Source organism: Furipterus horrens, unplaced genomic scaffold (assembly GCF_987537825.1).
Source record: "Furipterus horrens unplaced genomic scaffold, mFurHor1.1.pri manual_scaffold_17, whole genome shotgun sequence".
NCBI lineage: Eukaryota > Metazoa > Chordata > Mammalia > Chiroptera > Furipteridae > Furipterus > Furipterus horrens.
This window is the reverse complement of record NW_028327187.1, coordinates 79,026,362-79,047,100: the sequence shown is the minus strand read 5'-3', so window position 1 is coordinate 79,047,100 and position 20,739 is coordinate 79,026,362. Positions and strand designations below refer to the sequence as shown.

Genomic DNA, 20,739 nt, shown 5'->3' with positions numbered 1-20,739 from the left:
CCTTGTAATTTCCTAAATGATAAGAGCAATAGGAAAATCTTTTGTTATGTCATTTGATCTTTTGTCCTCAAATAACTACAGTTCCTGAAATAACTCCAGTGTCATAAAGGTGAAAGGAGTATCTTGTTATTCATAACATGAGATGATGCACAACGTCACACCAGAGTCTAGGTTAATGAGTGACTTTTGGAAAAGTCCCTAAAGCTGGGGGTCAGTTGCCAGGGGAACCATCCAAGTTATTACAGGGTGGGAATTTCCACCCCCCACCCCCCACCTCTGGTAAGGGCAGAGGCTGGAGATTGAATTAATCACCAATAGTCAATGATTTAATCAACCATACCTATCAAGATAAAGCTTTCATAAAAATTCCTGGATTACAAGGTTTGGAGAGCTTTCAGGCTGGTGAACACATGGAGGTGGTAGGAAAGTGGCACTCATGAAAGGGCAAGAAACTTCCATGCCCCTTCCCTTATACCTTGCCATCTGTCTGTTCTTGAGTTGTATCCTCTTATAATAAACCTGTAAGTTTACTTAAGTAAATTGATTTTCTGAGTTCTATAAACCACACTATCAAATTAATTAAACTGAGGAAATATCTGTGGGAACCTCAAATTTATAAGAGGCTAGTCAGAAGCATAGGTAATACTCCCTGGACTTGTGATTGGCATCTAAGGGGCAACAGTTTTGTAGGACTGAGTTCATAACCTGTTGGATCTGATGCTATCTTGGTATTTCTGCATCATGAAAAAGTTTTCAACCTTTAAAATGTCATGAGTCCTAAATTAGCTAACAATCAAACACCTAGTTCTATAAAACCCAGAGTAACTAGACAGGTGACAAAAGAGAAACTGCTCTTACTTATCTCGTAATCTTTGAAGTTCCACCTTTAAGTCTTCATCCTCTATTTCTGATTCATCATCACTGCTCATTGGGGAAGATGGTGAATAGAAAAGCGAGCTCTGTGTTTGAGTGTAGGCTTTTTCTTCACGGAGTGGTAAGCACTGATCACTCTCTGGATGAGTCTTTGCCACTGAGTTCCCTCTGCCAGCAACAGAGGCTGAAAATTCACTATCAGAGCTAGGCTGTTTCCCAACAGTACATCTTTCTTTCTCTTTGGACAACAGATCAGATTGAGACTGCATGCTGCTTCTTGTGGCTGAACTTTCTTCCAATTCCTTCTCTGGGATTACAGAAGATACAACAGTCTCACAAGCTGTGCTGAAAGACGAGAAGTTGTCACCTTGTTTAGGAATTCTTTTATCCTCCTTAAAGATTTTGTGAAGAACTTGTAACTTCTGAGGAGAAAACAAAGTTTGTGGATTGTGCGTGGCAGTCTCCATTTCTACCAACTGAACATTTGCTGTTTCAGTAGAGCCTAGAGCTTCTTCACTAGAATGGCTTGTCATTTCATCGAAGGCTGGTCTGTGTTCTATTCCAAAAGATGCCACTTTCACTGACTGCTGCTGAGGAACTGTAATTACCTGAGATACAAAAAGGCAAAAGTGGCTGGCTCGACCTAACTAAAGGGTAAATCCACAAAGATATTCAATATCAATATATGGCACAGACAACTGGATATTCTGCTTGTGATGTACACATATAGATAATAACAACTTAAAATTCCCATCTTAACTCCCCATATCCAGTGTTTCAGTTGGTCCCCTTGGGTAAAGAGAGTTGGCTTCATATTGCTCAAATAAAATTCCACAATTTAAAAAAATTTCATAATTAAAGATACCAAGATCCTAAGAGACATGAAATTGCATTTATAAAAAAGATGACTCAACCTCCCACAAAAAGTAATGATCCATTTCTGTGCTCTCTTTGAGCTACTAATATCCCCATTTCTTTTCTTTTAATTTTTTAAAGATTTAATTTATTTACTCTCAGAGAAGGGAGGGAGAAAGAAAGGGAGAGAAACATTGATGTGTGATAGATACATCAGTAGCTTGCCTCTCACCCAGGCCCAATCAGGTACCTGGCCTGCAACCCAGGCATGTGTCCTGACTGGGAATCGAACCAGCAACATTTTGGTTCACAGGCTGGCACTCAATCCACTGAGCCATACCAGCCAGAGTCCCCATTTCTTAAGGTACCTTTACTGGTGGCTTCAAAAGGTGAGGGGATGTAAATTAAATATGACAATGATCTACATTTAAAATAAGTATCTTCTGTAGACCAATGTCTTCAATGCTTTTACCTGTTATAATGCCCTCATAGATAAGGATTCAACCAAAAACACAAACCTGGAACCGACCCCGCTGAAATGATCCACTCATTGATTTACATCGACTCAAAGCTGTGGACTCTCCTGTCAGAGGAATGGGATCAGGAGCAACTGCTGATCTCATATCTTTTGTTTCCACTGTAAGTTTTGCCAAATTGTAAGCAGAAAAGAGAAAATTATTTAAGACTAAATTTGTTTACATTACCAAAAATGAAGAAAAGTAGAAAAAGCTTAACTCTGGCTAGACAATTAAAAACTGTTGATGTAATAAGCAACATTGTAGAAGTCCCTCACTCTAAATCAGACATTGTAAGATTCATCCCAAGATTTAGTATCTATATGAAATGAATAACTGTAAAAACAAATTATTTATAAAAGGAAAAATAAAATGGCAATGACATTAATGGGACGTGTCATATACATGGGCTATGTGGAAAAAGTGGCAAGATTTTTGTATGAACAAGAAAACCAAAAACAAAACAAAAGTAAATGAAAAGTGATGTTACCTAGTCTATGTCCCTGACTTGTAAGCACACTACCTTGACGGACTTTTGATCTCTTGAAAAAGCTGGTTGACTGCCGTAGCCTGTATGCCCAGCTTTTTAATTTGCGAGTCCAGGATTTCTTGCTAATAGGATTTTTGAGACTAGGACAAGTAAAGCTTAGGCCAAAATATCCACCTCCTGTCTGCAGACGAATGGCTCCACCACTTGACACATCAGCAGGATAGGCCTCTGGATCCCCTGGAGGTGAAGCATCTGGGGACATCTCCTAATGAGGACAAAAAGAGAAAAATCAAAATGACAATAAATTAGGTAAGGTATAGTAGTTGTTTAGACCATTACAGTTTGTTCTATGGACTAATCAGTAATTAAAAATAAAATGCTATGTATACTTGCATTAAGAGTACAATTTCAGACTGAACCTGAAGTATTCAACTTATAGCAATTAAGCCTTCCCCTAACTTTAAAAATATTATTTAGACTTCAGATACATAAAAGAACAGAATATTAACCTTCTACCCTAGAATATTTTTCCTTATAGCAACTTTGAAAACTGAAAATTAAAATTATTTTCTTCACATGCACCAATTTACTAAAAAGTGTTACTGAAACCCTATACTCAAACTGAAAACTTTCATTTATGCTTGTTATTTAAGGGAGTTAAAGATGCCTTCCATAAATGATAGCATAGAAAAACAAGATGACTAGACATTTACATTTACAGAGAAATATTACCAGATCAAGTCTCTTGCTTTATGTAAGCGCACAGACATTTACACTGGATCTCAAAATTGTTTCAAATTCATACTCTAAAAATTGTTAACATCAGGCCACAGCTAGCAAGACAATCATTCTCCCCACTTCTTTTTTTTTTTTTTTAGAAGGGCCCCCCACGTTGGGCCCTGGGTGCTGTGTTCCTGCTACTCATTGGGCTCTGGGAATGGACGGTGACCATTACACAGCCTCATGCATCCTTCATGCATCTCACTGCACTTTTTCAAAATTGCTCTTCCTCATAGTTTCTAGGCATGCACTGAGTAACTATAAACAGTAATAATGGATCCTTTAAAAATTGTGAGTTTTGTATGCCTCAGTGCTTACAAACCAGAGATGTACTTTGTGGTTAGACACCATATGTTTTTGGTACGTGCAAATTCTCACAGGAAAGTCTTGGAAGAAAAAAAAGCCAGGTGGTATCAGTAACAAGGGTGACTCCCCTGCTCCCTAACCCCAGGGTTCAGCCTAAGAAAGTCCAGTCCTCCTCCTGGCTGCCTGGTCCTTTCCCCTTTCTACAGCACTGCACTCACGGGCACTCCTGTACCTGTGAGGGCAGCATCTAATTGCAGAGGCCTTTAATGCTCCAGCCACTCTCCCCTCTTCTTTTCCTCCCATCCTTCCCCTAAAAAAGCCAGAATTAACTACTGTATTTTAAATGAGCATTTAAAAAATAAATTCCCTATAATAATTAATACAAAATTTAATATATACAACCAAAAATACTTTGGGAAACATGAGAATGGTCACTACTAATCTAGAAGGTTAAGAGTATTTAAGTCCTTCCTGGTGTGGCTCAGTGGATTGAGCACCAGCCTGTCACTGGTTCAATTCACAGTCAGGGCACATGCCTGGGTTGCTGGCCAGGTCCCTGGTTGGGGGTGTGTGAGAGGCAACCCATTGATGTTTATCTCACACATTGATGTTTCTCTACTACTCTTTCTTCCTTCTCTCTCTAGAAATAAATAAGTAAAATATTTTAAAAGAAGAGTATTTAAAAGCCAAGGAATGGGATTTAGGATTTATCTGAAGGAAGACAGCTTAAGCAACACTGAGTATACTACAGTCTTGAGTAAGAACTATTAACACTTAGGGTAGGTCAGCAGTTATTGAGAATAAAATTCTGAACAATCAGTTTTTATTTTCCAAAGTCCCATTTTGGAACAGTAATAATACTACCTTCATGAAGAGGAAAAATATTCTCAATAATAGTACAATTTAGAAAGTGTTACATTGGTCCCACTGAAGTTACAGAAAATATTTCTCATAAGTAATAACTAGATCAATAAATTCAATACAAGTTCTAGCATCCTTTACCAATTCAAATCCATAGATGTGACGGGAAAGAGAGATATAGACATATACATATATAATTAAGTGAGGAAAAAGCAGCCCATGACATATACAGGAACTGTTTCAAAATGCTACAATTTGAGTGGCAGACATGGGCAGTGGGAGAGAGTCCTGGTCAACCAAACGGATCAGTGGTTGGCTAGAATGCTTACAAAGTTCTACATGATCTGTCTCCTATATGCTTCTTCAACATCATTTCCTAACACCCTCTTACATATCAACCTCATTTTGATTCTTTGAACAGGTCCTTCCTTGACCACCATATATAAAGTAATCCCCTAGTGTTTCAGTCACAGCCTTTTACTTCAATTACTTTATTTTTTGGGGCGGGGGGGTCTATCTTCCTCCGCTAGAATGTGAGCTCCACTTTCTTGACTTATTCACTGCTCAGTAGATATTCACTGAGTGGAACTATGAACTGCTTGGGTACCAAAGAAGGAACAGCCAGGCAGCCCCACCTCCACAGGAAACAAAGACAGCAGAGGTATCTTCTCCCAATAAGAGTAGTAAGAGGAAAATGTCTGTGACCAAGAGGAAGGTCAGCAATGTTGGGAGGAGACAACATCCAGGAGGAAGGGGAAGCTCTTCTACTTTTGAAGATTAGCTACTAGGCCACCCTCCAGGCAGCATTACAGACAAGGTGCAATCCAGAGCCAGGAACCATGTCACATGCCTTTCTCAAAATTACTGGAGGAAGGGTACAGTAATTATATATATTATTTACAGAGCAACAAACAAGAAATCTTATGGGAGAAAAAGAAAAGATCAGTATGAAACTAAGAATCACCACACACTTATGGGAAATCAATACAATTTAAAAAAAACCCCACTAAACTCAACGAACAGAATAGCTAAGGAAATAACATAAATACCATAGAATAAGGCTTTAATATCTTCAAGAGATGTGTGAATATACAACACCCATAAGAATAGACTTCCGGCCAAGATGGAGGCTTAGACGGACATGCTTGGTCTCCCTCTACAACTAAGTAGGAATAGAACTACCTCAAAACAAAAGATAACCAGAAGTTCCAGAAAATAAAACTACATGGAAGCCCAATGTATGAAGTTGTAAACCAGTGGTGCTCGCCTGGACGGGTAGGAGGGGGGAAATCGGAACCAGAACGGAAAGGTCGGGTGGGGCTGTTTGCGGTAGCACCAGGGACAGCGGCAGGGAGAGCAATCCTGGCTGCAGTCAAGCCCCGGCAGCTCCCGAACCCAATGTGGGGAAAGGCAGCCCCCCCATTGTATCGGACGGTGAGGCCCAGAGGGCAGGAGGACGGATCCCGGTCTCCGAGATGAGAATAATGGCAGGAATCCATCTTGGACCCCCACCCCAACACAAAGCACCACAGTGCTGCGAAAAGGGTCGGTGTCGCCGCCGGTCGCCGGGTTGTGACAAGTACACAGGGCTCCGCCCCCTACAGCCTGCCCAGGAAGCAAAGCAAAACACAAATCTGTCAAAATGAAAGAGACAACGATTGAAATCTTGGTGACGCAGCTCATGAGGCAGCAGATGAAGAACCTGACAGATGAACAAATAAGAAACCTTTCAGAGGCTCAGTTCAGAGCTATAGTCATAAGGTGGCTTACAGAATTAACAAAAGATTTACAACAGGACAGGGAAGGAAAGAAAGCCACCCATACTGAAATGAACGAAAACACATACGAGACAAGTGGTGAGGAAATAAAATCCAGAGATCAAATCAACAAACCAGAACATAGAGAAGGAACAAACAGTCAACCAGTGCAGAAAGAGGAAACAGAAAGCAAGGAAAGTGAGGAGAGGATCAGAAACCTCTAGGACAGCTGTAAGAGATCGAACATTCGGTTTATAGGATTGCCAGAGGGTGAAGAAGAACTAGAAATTGAAAAATTATGTGAAAAAATAATGAAGCAGAACTTCCCTAACTTGGGGAAGGAAATAGACTTACAGGTCCAGGAAACACAGAGAGTTCCAGAAAAATTGGACCCAGGGAGAACCACTCCAAGACACATTATAATCAAATTGTCAAAAATTAAAGATAAAGAGAGAATCTTAAAAGCAGCAAGAGAGAAGAAAAGAATCATGTACAAAGGGGTCCCAATTAGACTACCAGCTGACTTCTCAAGGGAGACCCTGCAGGCAAGAAGGAACTGGCAAGAAATATTCAAAGTAAGGAAAAGCAAAAACCTACAGCCATGAATACTCTATCCAGTGAAGCTGTCATTCAGAATAGAAGGGCAGAGAAAGTGCTTCCAGGGCAAAATAAAACTGAAGGCATACATGAAATGAAGGAAAAAACTATTATTCATAGATGATATGATCTTATATATTATGTACAAAATCGAAAGGAATACACCAAAAGCTCTTAGAACTAATAGAGAAACCCAGTGAAGCTGCAGGACACAACTTAACACTTAAAGAATCAGTTGTTTTTCTATACACTAGCAATGAAAAATCTGAAAAGAAAGTTAACAAAACAATTCCATTTATAACAACAACAAAGAATAACAAGTGGTGTTGGAACAACTAGATAGCCATATATTAAAAAAAATGAAACCGGACCCTTATCTCAAATGATATACAAAAATTAACTCAAAATGATTCTACCAGATGTACTTAATCAAGTTTGAAGCAAAATAAAGACATTTTTGACATTAAGAAAGTTTTATTGATCTATGTTTCTTATACTCTAAAGTTAACCCATTTAAACTAATAGTTTAGTGGGGATTTTTAATTGAATTTATTGGGGTGACATTGCTCTACAAAACATACAGGTTTCAATTGTACAACTCAACAAAAAAATCAAGATTAAATGAAAACCATAATCTTTTTTTTAAACCTATAACCAGATCACCCTGAGTTAAGAAAACCATAATATTCTTACAAAGGAAATTTGTAACAGGCATTAAATTTTTTTTAAATTTATTTTTAGAGAGGGAAAGGGAGGGAGAAAGAGAGGGAAAGAAACATTGATTGTGTGAGAGAAACATCGATCATTTGCTTCTAGCACACCTGCAACTGGGGACCTGGCCTGCAATCCAGGCCTGTGCCCTGACTGGGAATCGAACTTCGACCTTTCAGTTCACAGGCTGGTGCTCAGTCCACTGAGCCACACCAGCCAGGGCATAAAAGGCATTTTTAAGTGGAAATCTGAAAGTACGTTTTTCCAGCCCTGATCAGTATAATTCAGTTGGGGGTCATCCGGCAAAGCAAAGGGTTGCCAGTTCAACTCTGGGTCAGGGTACATGCCTAGGTTGTGTGATTGGTCCTGGTTGGGGGATCATACAAGAGGCAACCGACCTATGTTTCTCTCTCACATCGATATTTGTCTCCCTCTCTTTCTCCCTCCCTTACCCTCTCTCTAAAAATAAATAAAGTTTTTTAAAAAATGAAAAATAAATGTTCTTCCTAGTCACTAAAACTACATCTATAAATTAGTCCTGTTCTGGTCATTAATACAAAAACAGACATTGCTTGCAAGTTCCTAGCTAATTCACCAGAGGGCTCTCTCACCAAAGATAGTTCTGCCATCTTTATTGAGAAGTTCAGGGCACTTGCAACTGAGTCATGGCCTTCTTAAATACCTGTGATATCAGAATCTTGTGACATAGACAATTCCATTTCAAAGAACAAAACTTTAGAAAAGGATGCATTTCTTTAAAACCATAAGGATAAGAAATTGGTTAGAAAGAAGTATACTTACATATAAACATAATTCGCTGGGTATAGAAGTTATCACATTCAACTCCCTTTTTAACACTGATACATTAGCAGGCTGACTGGCAGCCACATTGGACAGAATCTTAGGGCCTGTCTGCTGAAAATCAGGGGTCTGTGCAGGACTGTCTTGAATTCCATGGTGACTGGTGGCTATGACTTCTGGCACTGGACATGAGAGCGCATCTTCGGCACAGGAAGAAAATGGAGAGTCTATGCTTTGGGTATCCTTCTGGCTCTCAGGATAGACGCTAGTTATGCTATGCTCCTGATAGAGCAAATTTCTTAATTTTTCATCCAGAGTTTTAATTCGGTTATCAGCAAACTCCATTTTTGGAGGTCTTTCCCCATCTGATTCCAGCACAGCAGTGGGTAGAAGGGTAGTAGGTTCAAGGCCGGGGGTCTGAGCGGAAATGACCATCTTAGGAGAACTTGCTTCAGTGTCCCCTGTGGTTTCTCCTTCTTGGGATATAAACTCGGCATCCATAGTTGGGTGCTGCACTGATAAGGACTGAGGCTTCTGATCAGACATAAATGCTGAAGTTCTAAGAGAGTTACCAGCAACATGAGTTGATTTGCCAGGAGGTGCCATAAGTACATTAGCCTGACTGGCAGCTTGGTGACATGGATACACAGGTAGAAATATTCCTGCTTGGTTGGTAAGCCCCTCGCATTCAACAGGAACTGTGTGAACTGAAGTAGCAGTATAAGCAGAACTACTAGTAACAGGTGCCATTATATGCCTGTCATCTTCCACTTGATAAAGTATAGCTGGCTGCTTAGTTTCTACACTGGCACATTCAGAAATCTTACCATCAACTACATCCTTGTGTTCTGACTTGGAGGTGACAAGTGCACGCTGGCATGGATTATTTTCTACAGTAAGCAATGTATCCTGTGATATTTCCTTATTATTTATTTTTCTTGGACCTGGAACAATAACAAAGAATGGCTAAGCATGTATTGCTAAATATGAAGCATGGACTACTTGCTACCCAAATTCAAAGGGAACAGGAAGAACAAGGTGCAAATGAGAACTTCTGTGAAAATACAGTTGTAAATAAGATTCAAAATGCACAGAATTCAACCTGTCAAGGAAAAGAAAAAAACCTTTTCTTTTTTCATAAACATTAAATAAAAATGGTTTAAGTTACACCCTGGTATTAACATCTTGAAAAATGCTTATGAAAATTCTTATAAATACAAAATACCCATGTAAACAAGTTGAAGATATGGACCATATTTGCAATCCCATCCTCCAAGTCTCAATAAATTGGCAGAGAATAAATACTCACTAGAAAGTGGATATAGCCCAGGAACTGTAGATGTGGACTGCTGAAGAGAAAGAGGAGATTGTGCCTCACGGTTTCTTATTGTTTGATTGATACAGAATCGCCACCTACCAACTGGGGATGACTGAGGAGCAGATTCATCTGTAGAAAGAATTAGCAAAATTTAATATGCTAAGCAATTGTCAGTATGTTTACCTTACTGATTAAGGAAACCAGGTCAAAACACCAATTCTCCTTGTATCTCCACTTCCAACAACACTAGGATGTGTGTAATTTATTAAGAACAGACCTGCAATCCTCACAAATACTTTAAAGAACTAGGCATAAGACAGATGTCTTTAAAGAAGGATTTTAGATTCTACTAAAACAAACATATCAATAGCAGTTAGAATCAAGGCACTTTTAGGGGGGGAAATGGAAAGTACTTTTATCAGTAAAACCTACATTTCCTGTTCTGTATGCTAATTATGGTGATGCCTACAGAAATCTACATGAGTATTAAAATGTACGGAACTGTACTCCAAAAGAAAAGTAAATTTTACTGTATGACAACTTAAAAAATAAAGTAAAATGAGCCCCTACATCTTTACTCCTACTTTGTAAACTTATTCAAATAAGTAACTCTCTTTTAAAAGATACCCTAGTTTGTCAGTCAGATATCTGCTCAGACTCCTGCTAATGAGGAAAAGAAGGTAGAGGAAGACCCTGGCATTCTTACACAAACTAAATTTCAGTGTAATGGTATCTGGTTCCATGACTCGCCCACCACCTGTTGCTTCCTCATGTCCTTATAATTCCTTTAGAGGTCCTCATTTGTCTGGCTCTTCTCCCCTTCCCCGATACTCTAAATATACCTATGACCAGAGTGGAGAAGAATGGAGAGATCAAGTCATCAGAAAGGAAATAGAGGACCCCATTTTGACTCCTTGGAAGTTTATCTGGTATCTGATTTACAAAACTTAGTGATCAGAGCAAGGAGAAACATATAGCTGGTGGAATAAAATCATGACACCAGTGATTATTAGAACATGAGGCAAACTTAGAACATATTTTAGTTAATGTTTCTGTCTACCCTGGCCACTGTGGCTAGGTTGGCTGGAGCATCATCTCATAAACCGAAAAACTGGGTTCAACCTCTGGCCAAGGTACTTGCCTGGTTTGTGGCTTTGGTCCCCAGTCAGGACATGTATGAAAGACAGCTGATTGATGTTTCTCTCTCACATCAATATCTGTCTGTCTGTCTGTCTCTCTGCCTCACACCCTACCTTCTTCTCTCTTTCTCTAAAATCAATAAGCATGTCCTTGGGTGAGGATAGAAAAAAAAAACAAACCACAATATTTCTGTCCATCTCCTATCAGGGGGAAAAAGATCTTACCACTTAAGTTCAAACAGTACTGTGACTGCTTTTCGGGTAATATACCATGCAGCAACTCAGAAATAAATTAATCAGATAAAGAACCAACACTTGAAGAAAATCTGGAGAATGGTTTTACTTCTTATACTTTCTTCTGAACTATAAAAGTCCTTTCAGAGTGTGGGAAAACCGAAATTAACAATTTATCAAATTCCTTTATTGGCTAATTAATACCTTTGCAAATAAAGATGTGTAAATTCAAGTTTCCAAATGTCTTAATTCAAATGCCAAATGGTAAGTTTTATTAAATATACTTACTGCTGGTTTGAGTGGATGCAGAATTTATCTGTACTTGTTCAGATGATCCTGTCTGAATTAAAAATGAATAGATAAATCAAGAAGTTCCTGATACATATCCCAAAACACCTATTTGGTAAACAATTGACCTTACTTGGCTACTGTTGGAATCCACAATAACAGAGTCAACTCCAGTGGTTTTTTCTGCAGCAGAGTGGACATGAAGAATCTCCTGCGCTTGACCTACGATAGATCTCAATTCTTCTACAAATTTTTCTTTCTCACTTTCCAGCACAAAGTTATCTTCAACCTGTCCAAAAGTAAAAGTAAGTCTATTTATGAGAGTGAATTTGAAGTTTCCTCAAAATTATAATATTCTATCAATGGTGACAACCTTAAAAAAATAAACTAAAATATTTATATGCAAGTGCCACAAGAGAATTAACAAAGACCAGCAATAAAATGTAATATAACATGTTAAATTATTCTTTGTATTTTGAGACCACTGACAGTTGTCAGGTTTGCATCACATACAAGAGAAGAAGCCAGCATTTTAAAAACGATCTGAGATTCTATTAATTGATTGTCATTTGAGGACATAACTGAGGCAATGTTTATGCTTAAAACTAGATGTCCAAACCCAACAACTTTTAAGTCACAAAATGAAGCATCTCTAAAGATGGTAAAGAACAGACTGGAGACAGTTCAGAAAATACTATGTCAGACAAGAGGCAGAACTGACAAAATGTTTAACTTTCAAAATATTTAATACTGCTTGGCCAGAAAAATATACCTCCAAAGAAAACTGGCAGAAACAAAAGCATTATGGCCCTGGCCAGGTAGCTCAGTTGGTTAGAATGTTGTCCCGATATGCCAAGGTTGCGGGTTCTATCCCCAGTCAGGACACATACATGAAGCAACCAATGAATTCATAAATAAGTACAACCACAAATTGATGTTTCTCTCTCCTTTCCTTTCTCTCTAAAATAAAATAAAAAATAAACGTTATATAGTCTTCCTGCCACCCTAAACTATCCCCATGTTTTAAAAGTGGAAAATTCTAAATTAAGCCTAACAATTCAAAGAAATACAAACATTGAATGAAATAATGAACATTACTTCAACACCTGAATATAAGATGTTATATCAGTAGCTAACCCATTAGAATTACCTGGGGAACTTTACAAACTATTGATGCTTAGGCCATACATCCAAAGATTCTGATTTAATTAAGGGTCTAGGGAATTGTTTTTAAAAAGTTCTTCATGCAATTTTAACATGCACCCAGGGATAATAACCACTGACCTAAAACATCTCTCAATGAAACATGTTCATATTTTGCAGATAAATATACTGAAACCAGAGAAGGTACACTGACATTGTCTTGATCATAACCAATTTGGTTCTGTACAAATTTTTTACAAAATGCTTCCCAAAAAAGACAGCTCTGAATAAATGGAGGAAAAATTAGAAGGAAAAAAGAGAGAACACTAAAAGGAAAATGACTTGGTTTTATTGTATTTACCATATAGTCTGCAATATCCTCTGGTGCATCACCATCAACATCAAACTTGAAGGTGACCATCTTGTTATTGTGTGTCTCCAGTTGGCACTCTACCATGTTATCTCCAGAGGTTGATACCTGGGCACAAACATTTCACCACCAGATTAAAAATCAATCATTGTTGGAATAATCAACATAGTTAAAAGAGCAATCTTACCCAAAGTAATACACAAATTTAATGTGATCCTGATCAAAATCCCAATGGCATTTGTAAGGAAATATAACAAAAGAATCACCAGATTTGTATGGAACCACAAACAACCCTGAACAGGTGAAACAATCTTGAGAAAAAAGAACAAGGCTGGAGCTATCACACTCCCTGACTTCAAATTATACTACAAAATGACAATAATCAAAACAAAATGGTATTGGGGAAAAAAAAAACCCAAGACATGGAGATCAATAGAATAGAATTGAGAGCCCAGAAATATACCCATGTGCATATGGAAAAATAATTTTCGACAAATAAGCCAAAAACGCACAATAAAGAAAAGAAAACTTCTTCAATAATTTGTGCTTGGAAAATTGGAAAGTCACATACAAAAAGAATTAATCTGGATTGCTGTTTGTCACCATACACAAAAATTAATTAAAAACGGATCAAAGATATACATATAAGACTTGAAACAACAAATTACACAGAAGAAAACATAGGTATTAAACTTATGGACTTTGGTCTTAGAGACGATTTTATGAATTTGACTTCATAGGCAAGTGAAATAAAAGCAAAAATAAATGAATGGGATTATTTCAAACTAAAAAGCTTCTGCATAACAAAAGACACCAACAACAAAACAAAAAGGAAACCAACGGTCTGGAAGAATATATTTGCAAGTAATACTCCCAAAAGTGGATTAATATTCAAAATATATAAAGAACTCATACAACTCAACAACAACAACAGCAACAAAAAACAATCTAACTTTTAAAAAACGGGCAAAGAACCTAAACAGACACTTCTCTCTCGAGTGGACATAAAAATGGCCAACAGATATATGAACAGATGCTCAACTTCACTAGCTATTAAGGAAATGCAAATCAAAACCACAATGAGATATCACCTCACACCTGTTAGGATGGCTGTTATCAACAAGTCAAGTAATAACAAGTGTTGGAGAGGCTGTGGAGAAAAAGGAACCCTTATTCACTGCTGGTAGGAATGTAAACTGTTTTAACAACCATGGAAAACATTATGGAAATTCCTCAAAAAAATTAAGAATAGAACTATCGTATCCTTCTGGATATCTACCTAAAAAATTTGGAAACATTTATTCAGAAAGAGATATATATATATACACACATACCCCTATGTTCATTGCAGCATTTTTCACAGTGGCCAAGACATGGAAACAACTGATGTGTGCCCCAATAAATGATTGGATGAAGATGTGGTACATATAGACAATGAAATACTACTCAGCTATAAGAAAAGATGAAATACTGCATTTTGTGACAACATGCGATATCATGCTAAGTGAAATAAGTTAGATGGAAAAGTCAAGAACCGTATGATTTCACTCATATGTGGGATAAAAAACTAAAAGCAACAAATGAACAAACAAGACAAACAATCAAGAACTCATAGACAAAACAACAGTATGGTGGTTACCAAAGGGAAAGTGGTTAGGGGGAGGTAGTATAAGGTAAAGGAGGTCAAATATATTGTGATGGAAGAACATTTGACTTTGGGTGGTAAAAAAACACAATATACAAATGATGTATTATAGCCTATACAATTTCATTAACCAATGCCACTTCTATAAATTTAATTTAAAAAATTTTCAAGAGTCAATCATTGTCTTCTCATTGCAAATGTATAGAGAACATCTAGATGAGCTCACATACATTACATGGGGAAAATGGTTTAAGTTGCTCAGAATCCAAAAAGACTGTTTTTCCCTTCCTGAAATACTGCCTACATAACCGACAAATCTGAGGCTCAAATTACCCAGCAAAAAGTAAGTGACAAATGTGACCTGTGGGGAAGAAAAGGGAACACAACTTTTATAAAAAGGCAAAAAAAATTTATAATAGTCACTATAGCTATCTGAAATGCAAAGATCTAAATTTGGTCATTAATTTCCAAAATTCTCTTAATCCCACAGAAATTGACTCTTTAATCAAAACAAAATGCACTGCTAATGGAAATGTAAACTGGTCCAACCTTTTTGGACACTGATCTAGCAACATGTAATCTTCATATTCTTTGACCCACTAATTCTACTTCTAGAAATCTAACATAAGGAAAAAATCAAGGATATGTACAAAGATTTGTGCTCAAGTGTGTTTGCTTCAGAGATGGAGATGGAGAGACAGACACAAAGAGAGCAAATGGAAGTTAGAAAAAAGACAGACTGACAGAAGGAGACAGACAAATACAAAGAAAGAAACAAGTTAAATAAAGAACAACAGAAGAAATGATTCAATTATTTTATCTCTATACAAGGGGCTATCTAAGGCAGCTATTTAAAATTTGTTATTTAAAAATTACTTAATGACACAGTAAAGTATATGTAATATATTAATTTTTTAAAAGGCAGGATATAAAATTATATATAAGGTTTAGCATTCATCTGAAACCTACACTATATTGGCTAGAGATATGGGCTGTAAAGTCTGATCTTGATTCAGATCTGACTATGACTTGCTAGTTGAATGACCTCTCTAATTCTTATTTGTAAAGATAAGTATACTACCACCTATCATACAAAGTTATTAAAAGATTAAATGATAGTAGAATGAACAAGAATAAAAAAAGATTAAATGATAAAAACAAATGTATAACATTTGGGGTGTCTACCACAAAATAATTCAATAAGTTTTCACTTGTACTAGTACTACTATGATCTTAATATAAACTGCTACACATACGTATGGAATAAAGAGATGAAACAAACTAAAACATTAACAGGAACTATATCTGAGAGTACAAGAGATTTTTATTTTCTTCTTTATATTTTCCTTATATTTACTAACTTTAACAATTAATACATAATACTATTATCAGAAAAGTTTGTTAATGGAGGAAAAGTTAATTTACAGTTTCACAATACTCTGCTTCCATAGTAATATCGTCCCTCTCTGACTGTCCCCCACCCTTGCCGACCTCTATACACACTCTTAGCCCATATATACACACTGACCTGAAGAACAGTTAGCTGGAATTTAGTCCCTTTCTCTGGTCGAGGACAGGAAGCTCTTCTCTGTTTGATCCGATCTTGTTTGCCATTTCCACTTGGGTTATCAAGGGCATTGGTGTTTTCCTTCACAGATGCCACATCATGATGCAAACTAGTAATTAAAAATGCAAAAGCAACTTTTATTCAGTTTCTCAGAGCAGACGTTATTCTGTGATTCTCAAAGCCTAATATTTAACCCAAATAAGAGTTAACATCTGAAATTCCATCATGACTAGAATCATTTCATCATGACAATAAAATTGTAAGAAAACCTCCCAATAATAAAATCATAAATAATGAGTTTATGGAAAATAAATGAGTAGTAGCTCAGTTGGTTAGAGTACTGTCCCGATACTCCACAGTTCTGGGTTCAATCCTCAGCCAGGGCACATGTAAAAATAAACCAAAGAATACATAAATAAGTAGAACAACAAATTGATGTTTCTCTCTTAAATCAATCAACAAAAATATTTTAAGTTATGATTTCACAAGTCTGTGAATATACTGAAAGCCACTCAACTGTATAGTTTAATGGGTGAATTTAATGGTACGTGAATTACATATATCTCAATAAAGCTGTTTTTAACAGTTACAAAAAACTGAGATCATGTTGTATTTGTTTGAGAGACATTTTCTGACAGTAGTGGAAGAGAAAGAAAAACACTAACAGTGATAGGCCTCTATGGAACCTTTTCTCAGAGGACCCTCTTGATCAATTATATCTTGTCTGTTTTGAGTTTTCATATTAATATGTTCAAATAAAACCTCTAGAAATCAATTCTCACTCAAAATATACCTTTTTATGCAATAAACTCAATACGGGATAGACCAGGTATGAAAGGCAGAAACAGGGCTGGAGGGCAGAATAAGAAATGTAAATAAAATAAAGAAAATATGTTATTTATTAAACAATGAAATATTATCTAGCCATGAAAAATAATGAACTCTTGACAACAGCATGGGTAGGCTTTGAGGGCATTATGCTAAGAGAAATAAGTCTGAGAAAAGAAAGACAAATACATATAATCTTACTTATACATAGAATCTAAAGACAAAAACAAAACCCAAGCTCATAGATACAGAGAACAGATTGTTGGTTGCCAGAAGTGTGTGTGGGGTGGGGTAGGGGTCGGAGGTAGGCAAAATAGGTGAAGGGAGTGAAAGGTACAACTTCCGGTTATAAAATAAATAGATAAATCACGGAGATGTAATGTGCAGCATGGTGACTATAGTTAATAAAACTATGCTGCATATTTCAAAGTTGCTAAGGGAGTAGATATGAAAAGTTCTTATCACAAGGAAAAATTCTGTAACTATGTGAAGTGATGGGTGGATTTATTGCGGTAATCATTTCACAATATATACAATACCAAATTATTATGTTGTATACTTGAAATATAAAGTTGAATATCAGTTATACCTCCTTAGCAATCAAACAATCAATCAAATATATCAAAATTTTGTTTTAAAAAAGTGAAAACAAATGATGTGAAAAATGTTCGACATGGAGGGACTTCCGGCCAAGATGGAGGCTTAGATGGACACGCTAGGTCTCCCTCTACAACTATAGAGGAATACAACTACTTCAAAACAAAGGATAACTAGAAATTCCAGAAAATAAAACTACACGGAAGCCCAACACATGAAGTTATAAACCAGCGGTGCCATTTGGGCAGGTAAGAGTTAAAGAAGGCAAAGCTGTTTGCGGAGCGGCGGGCGGGGCGGCGAAAAATCCCGGCGAAAAATCCCGGAGGCAATCAAGCCCCTGGCGTGAGGGACTCCAATCAAGCCCCTGGCGTGCGCGACTCCGGCGCTGGGGAAAGCAGCCGCAGCATCGCCTTGAACAGTGAGGCCCAGTGGGGCGGGAGGACGGATCCCGGTCTCCTAGCGGAATAACTGTGTGAATCCATCTTGGACCCCCGCCCCCACAGAAAGCACCACAGGGCTGCGAAATAGGTCGCAGACAGGCACTGGTCGCTAATTTGTGACCCGTACACAGGCACCGCCCCGGACAGCCGGCCCAGGAAAACAAAACGCATCTGTCAAAATGTGGCAGACAAATATAGAGATCCCGGTGGCACAACTCACCAGACAGCAGATAGAGAACCTGACAGATGAACAGATAAGAAACCTGTCAGATGCTCAGTTCTGGGCCATTGTTATCAGGTGGCTTACAGAATTCACAAAAGAGCAGGAAAAAGATATGAAAGAAGCGAAAAACTTTCATAACGAAAGGAACAAAACCACATACGAGACAGAAGGTGAGGAATCCAGAGTTCATTTCAACAAACTGGAATATGGAGAAGGAACAAGCAGTCAACCAATGCAGCGAGAGGAAATAGGAAGCAACAATGAGAGGATCAGAAACCTCTGGGACAGCTATAAAAGGCCCAACATAAGAATCATTGGTTTGCCAGAGAATGAGGAAGATGAACTAGAACTTGAAAAATTGAGTGAAAATATAATAAAGGAGAACTTCCCAGACTTGGGGAAGGGAATAGACTTGCAGGTCCAGGAAGCAAGGAGAGTTCCCAAGAGACTGGACCCAGGGAGAACCACTCCAAGACACATTATAATCAAAATGTCAAAAATTAAAGATAAAGAGAGAATCTTAAAAGCAGCAAGAGAGAAGAAAAGAATTATGTACAAAGGGGTCCCAATTAGACTATCAGCTGACTTCTCAAGGGAGACCCTACAGGCAAGAAGGGACTGGCAAGAAATATTCAAAGTAATGAAAATCCAAAACCTACAACCACGAATACTCTATCCAGCGAAATTGTCATTCAGAATAGAAGGACAGAGAAAGTGTTTCCAGGACAAAATAAAACTGAAAGAGTTCATTAGATCCAAACCACTGTTATATGAGATGTTAAAGGGACTGGTTTAAAAAACAGAAGCTAGGGAGATGAAACAAAGGCAAACGAAACAGGCAACGAGAGTGGAAAAGGAACTGTGGGTAAGGGAAGCATAGTGGGGGGAGGTCAACAGGGAGGGGGAGTGGGGAGAGGGAGGGAGATGATATAGGAATTGGGGATCATGGTAGGAGGGAATGGAATAGACGGAGAGAGGTTGGGAGGAACTGTATGCACAACTAATGGACATAATCTAAAAGGGGGGGACAACTGGAGGGAGGGGGGCCACCGGGTGGAGGGGAGCAGAGGGAAGGGAAATTGGCACAAATGTAATATTTTAATCAATAAAACACATTAAATCTGAAAAAAAAAATGTTCGACATGATTGATTCTAACTAGTTGTATTTTGCTGGTTCAAATCAATATGATTATGAAACGGTAGACTAACTTTCAATTTATCCATGTCAAGAACATTTTTCAGTTTTCTTTAATAAGTTTGAAGATATTTCAATAAATATAAAAATTCTAAAAAGTACAATTGAAACTTAAGTGATAAGATCTATAAGCACCAAACAGATATATTTTAAATTAATTTTTAGGTAAAGTCCTCCTAAAATTATTCATGAAGTATCTGCATAAAAATATATAAGAAAAGACAAAAATAACTCCTAAATGTTTTTCTATGTCCACGTGAAAAAACATTTTGCATAAATACAAGTGGTGGTAGAAGATACATTAATACTGCTTAGTTTTTTAATACACAGAGAAATAGCAGTAACAAATAACACTTTCAACAGATAATAAGGACATAGTACTAGTTAGTGGGCTATATCATTCACATCGCAGATTTACCTTAAACACTAGTTTAGGGTTTGGGGCAAGATGGCAGAAATTCAACTCTCCCTGTTTTTCTCCTCAAAGTACAACTAAAAAATATGGAAATGTGACAGTAGACAATCACAGGAGGGCGCTGAAGGGTGAAAAGATGAAGGTGGACTGGCTAGAGAACCACCAGGACGTAAGGAAAAAGATAACGGCTTGGTGTCTCCTGATTACCCACCAGGTGACAGAAGGCAGTCCAGACTCTGGGCCTAAAGGTAAAGGCAGCCCAAGCCCAGTGATCTCTTGACCCCCAACCCAGCAGGAGAAAGTAGTTCAGGTAACCCCATTGCTCCCTCCTGGTAAGTCGGGAGGGAACTCCACCAGTAGCATGAGACCTACTTAAGAAAACCATATTGAGGCAGCAAGCCTAGAGAAGAGTGCTCTTCACCCCCTTTATCCAGAAGTGGGGCCCAAGTGCGCAAGGTGTTCCAAAGAGACCAGAATCATGCTACAAGTACTCTGAAAATGAAATGCTCACAGAACAGGGTGACTGCCAGATAAACTACAGTATTTAAATAGGATTGAGAGTTTCCTAACACAGTATTCAAAAGGTCTAGGAGACAAATGAAAATTACTTGTCTTACCAAAAACCAGGAAAATCACAATTTGAATGTGGAAAGACAATCAACAGATGCCAACACCAGGATGAGTCAGATATTAGAATTAACTGACAAGGATGCTAAAGCAGCCATCATCAAAATGACTCAATAAGCAATTACAAATACTCTTGAAGCAAATGAAAAAAAACCTCATTAAAA

The 20,739-nt window shown here is 37.7% G+C and overlaps 1 protein-coding gene across 4 annotated transcripts in view; it reads right to left on the bottom strand.

Moving 5' to 3' along the window:
* Window positions 1–20,739, bottom strand: part of WNK3 (WNK lysine deficient protein kinase 3) — a 118,304-nt gene that overhangs the window by 20,927 nt on the left and 76,638 nt on the right. For 2 of the 4 annotated variants that reach the window (XM_090264413.1, XM_090264411.1), the window contains 9 exons: window positions 16,212–16,359; window positions 13,030–13,146; window positions 11,659–11,814; window positions 11,526–11,577; window positions 9,856–9,993; window positions 8,547–9,490; window positions 2,908–2,998; window positions 2,247–2,365; window positions 859–1,481 (listed from right to left, as the gene is read on the bottom strand). In XM_090264413.1, the coding sequence (XP_090120539.1) occupies window positions 859–1,481; window positions 2,247–2,365; window positions 2,908–2,998; window positions 8,547–9,490; window positions 9,856–9,993; window positions 11,526–11,577; window positions 11,659–11,814; window positions 13,030–13,146; window positions 16,212–16,359 (2,388 nt within the window). Of the gene's footprint in view, window positions 1–858; window positions 1,482–2,246; window positions 2,366–2,766; window positions 2,999–8,546; window positions 9,491–9,855; window positions 9,994–11,525; window positions 11,578–11,658; window positions 11,815–13,029; window positions 13,147–16,211; window positions 16,360–20,739 lie in introns of all 4 variants that reach the window. The other 2 variants (XM_090264409.1, XM_090264410.1) reach the window with 1 other exon arrangement.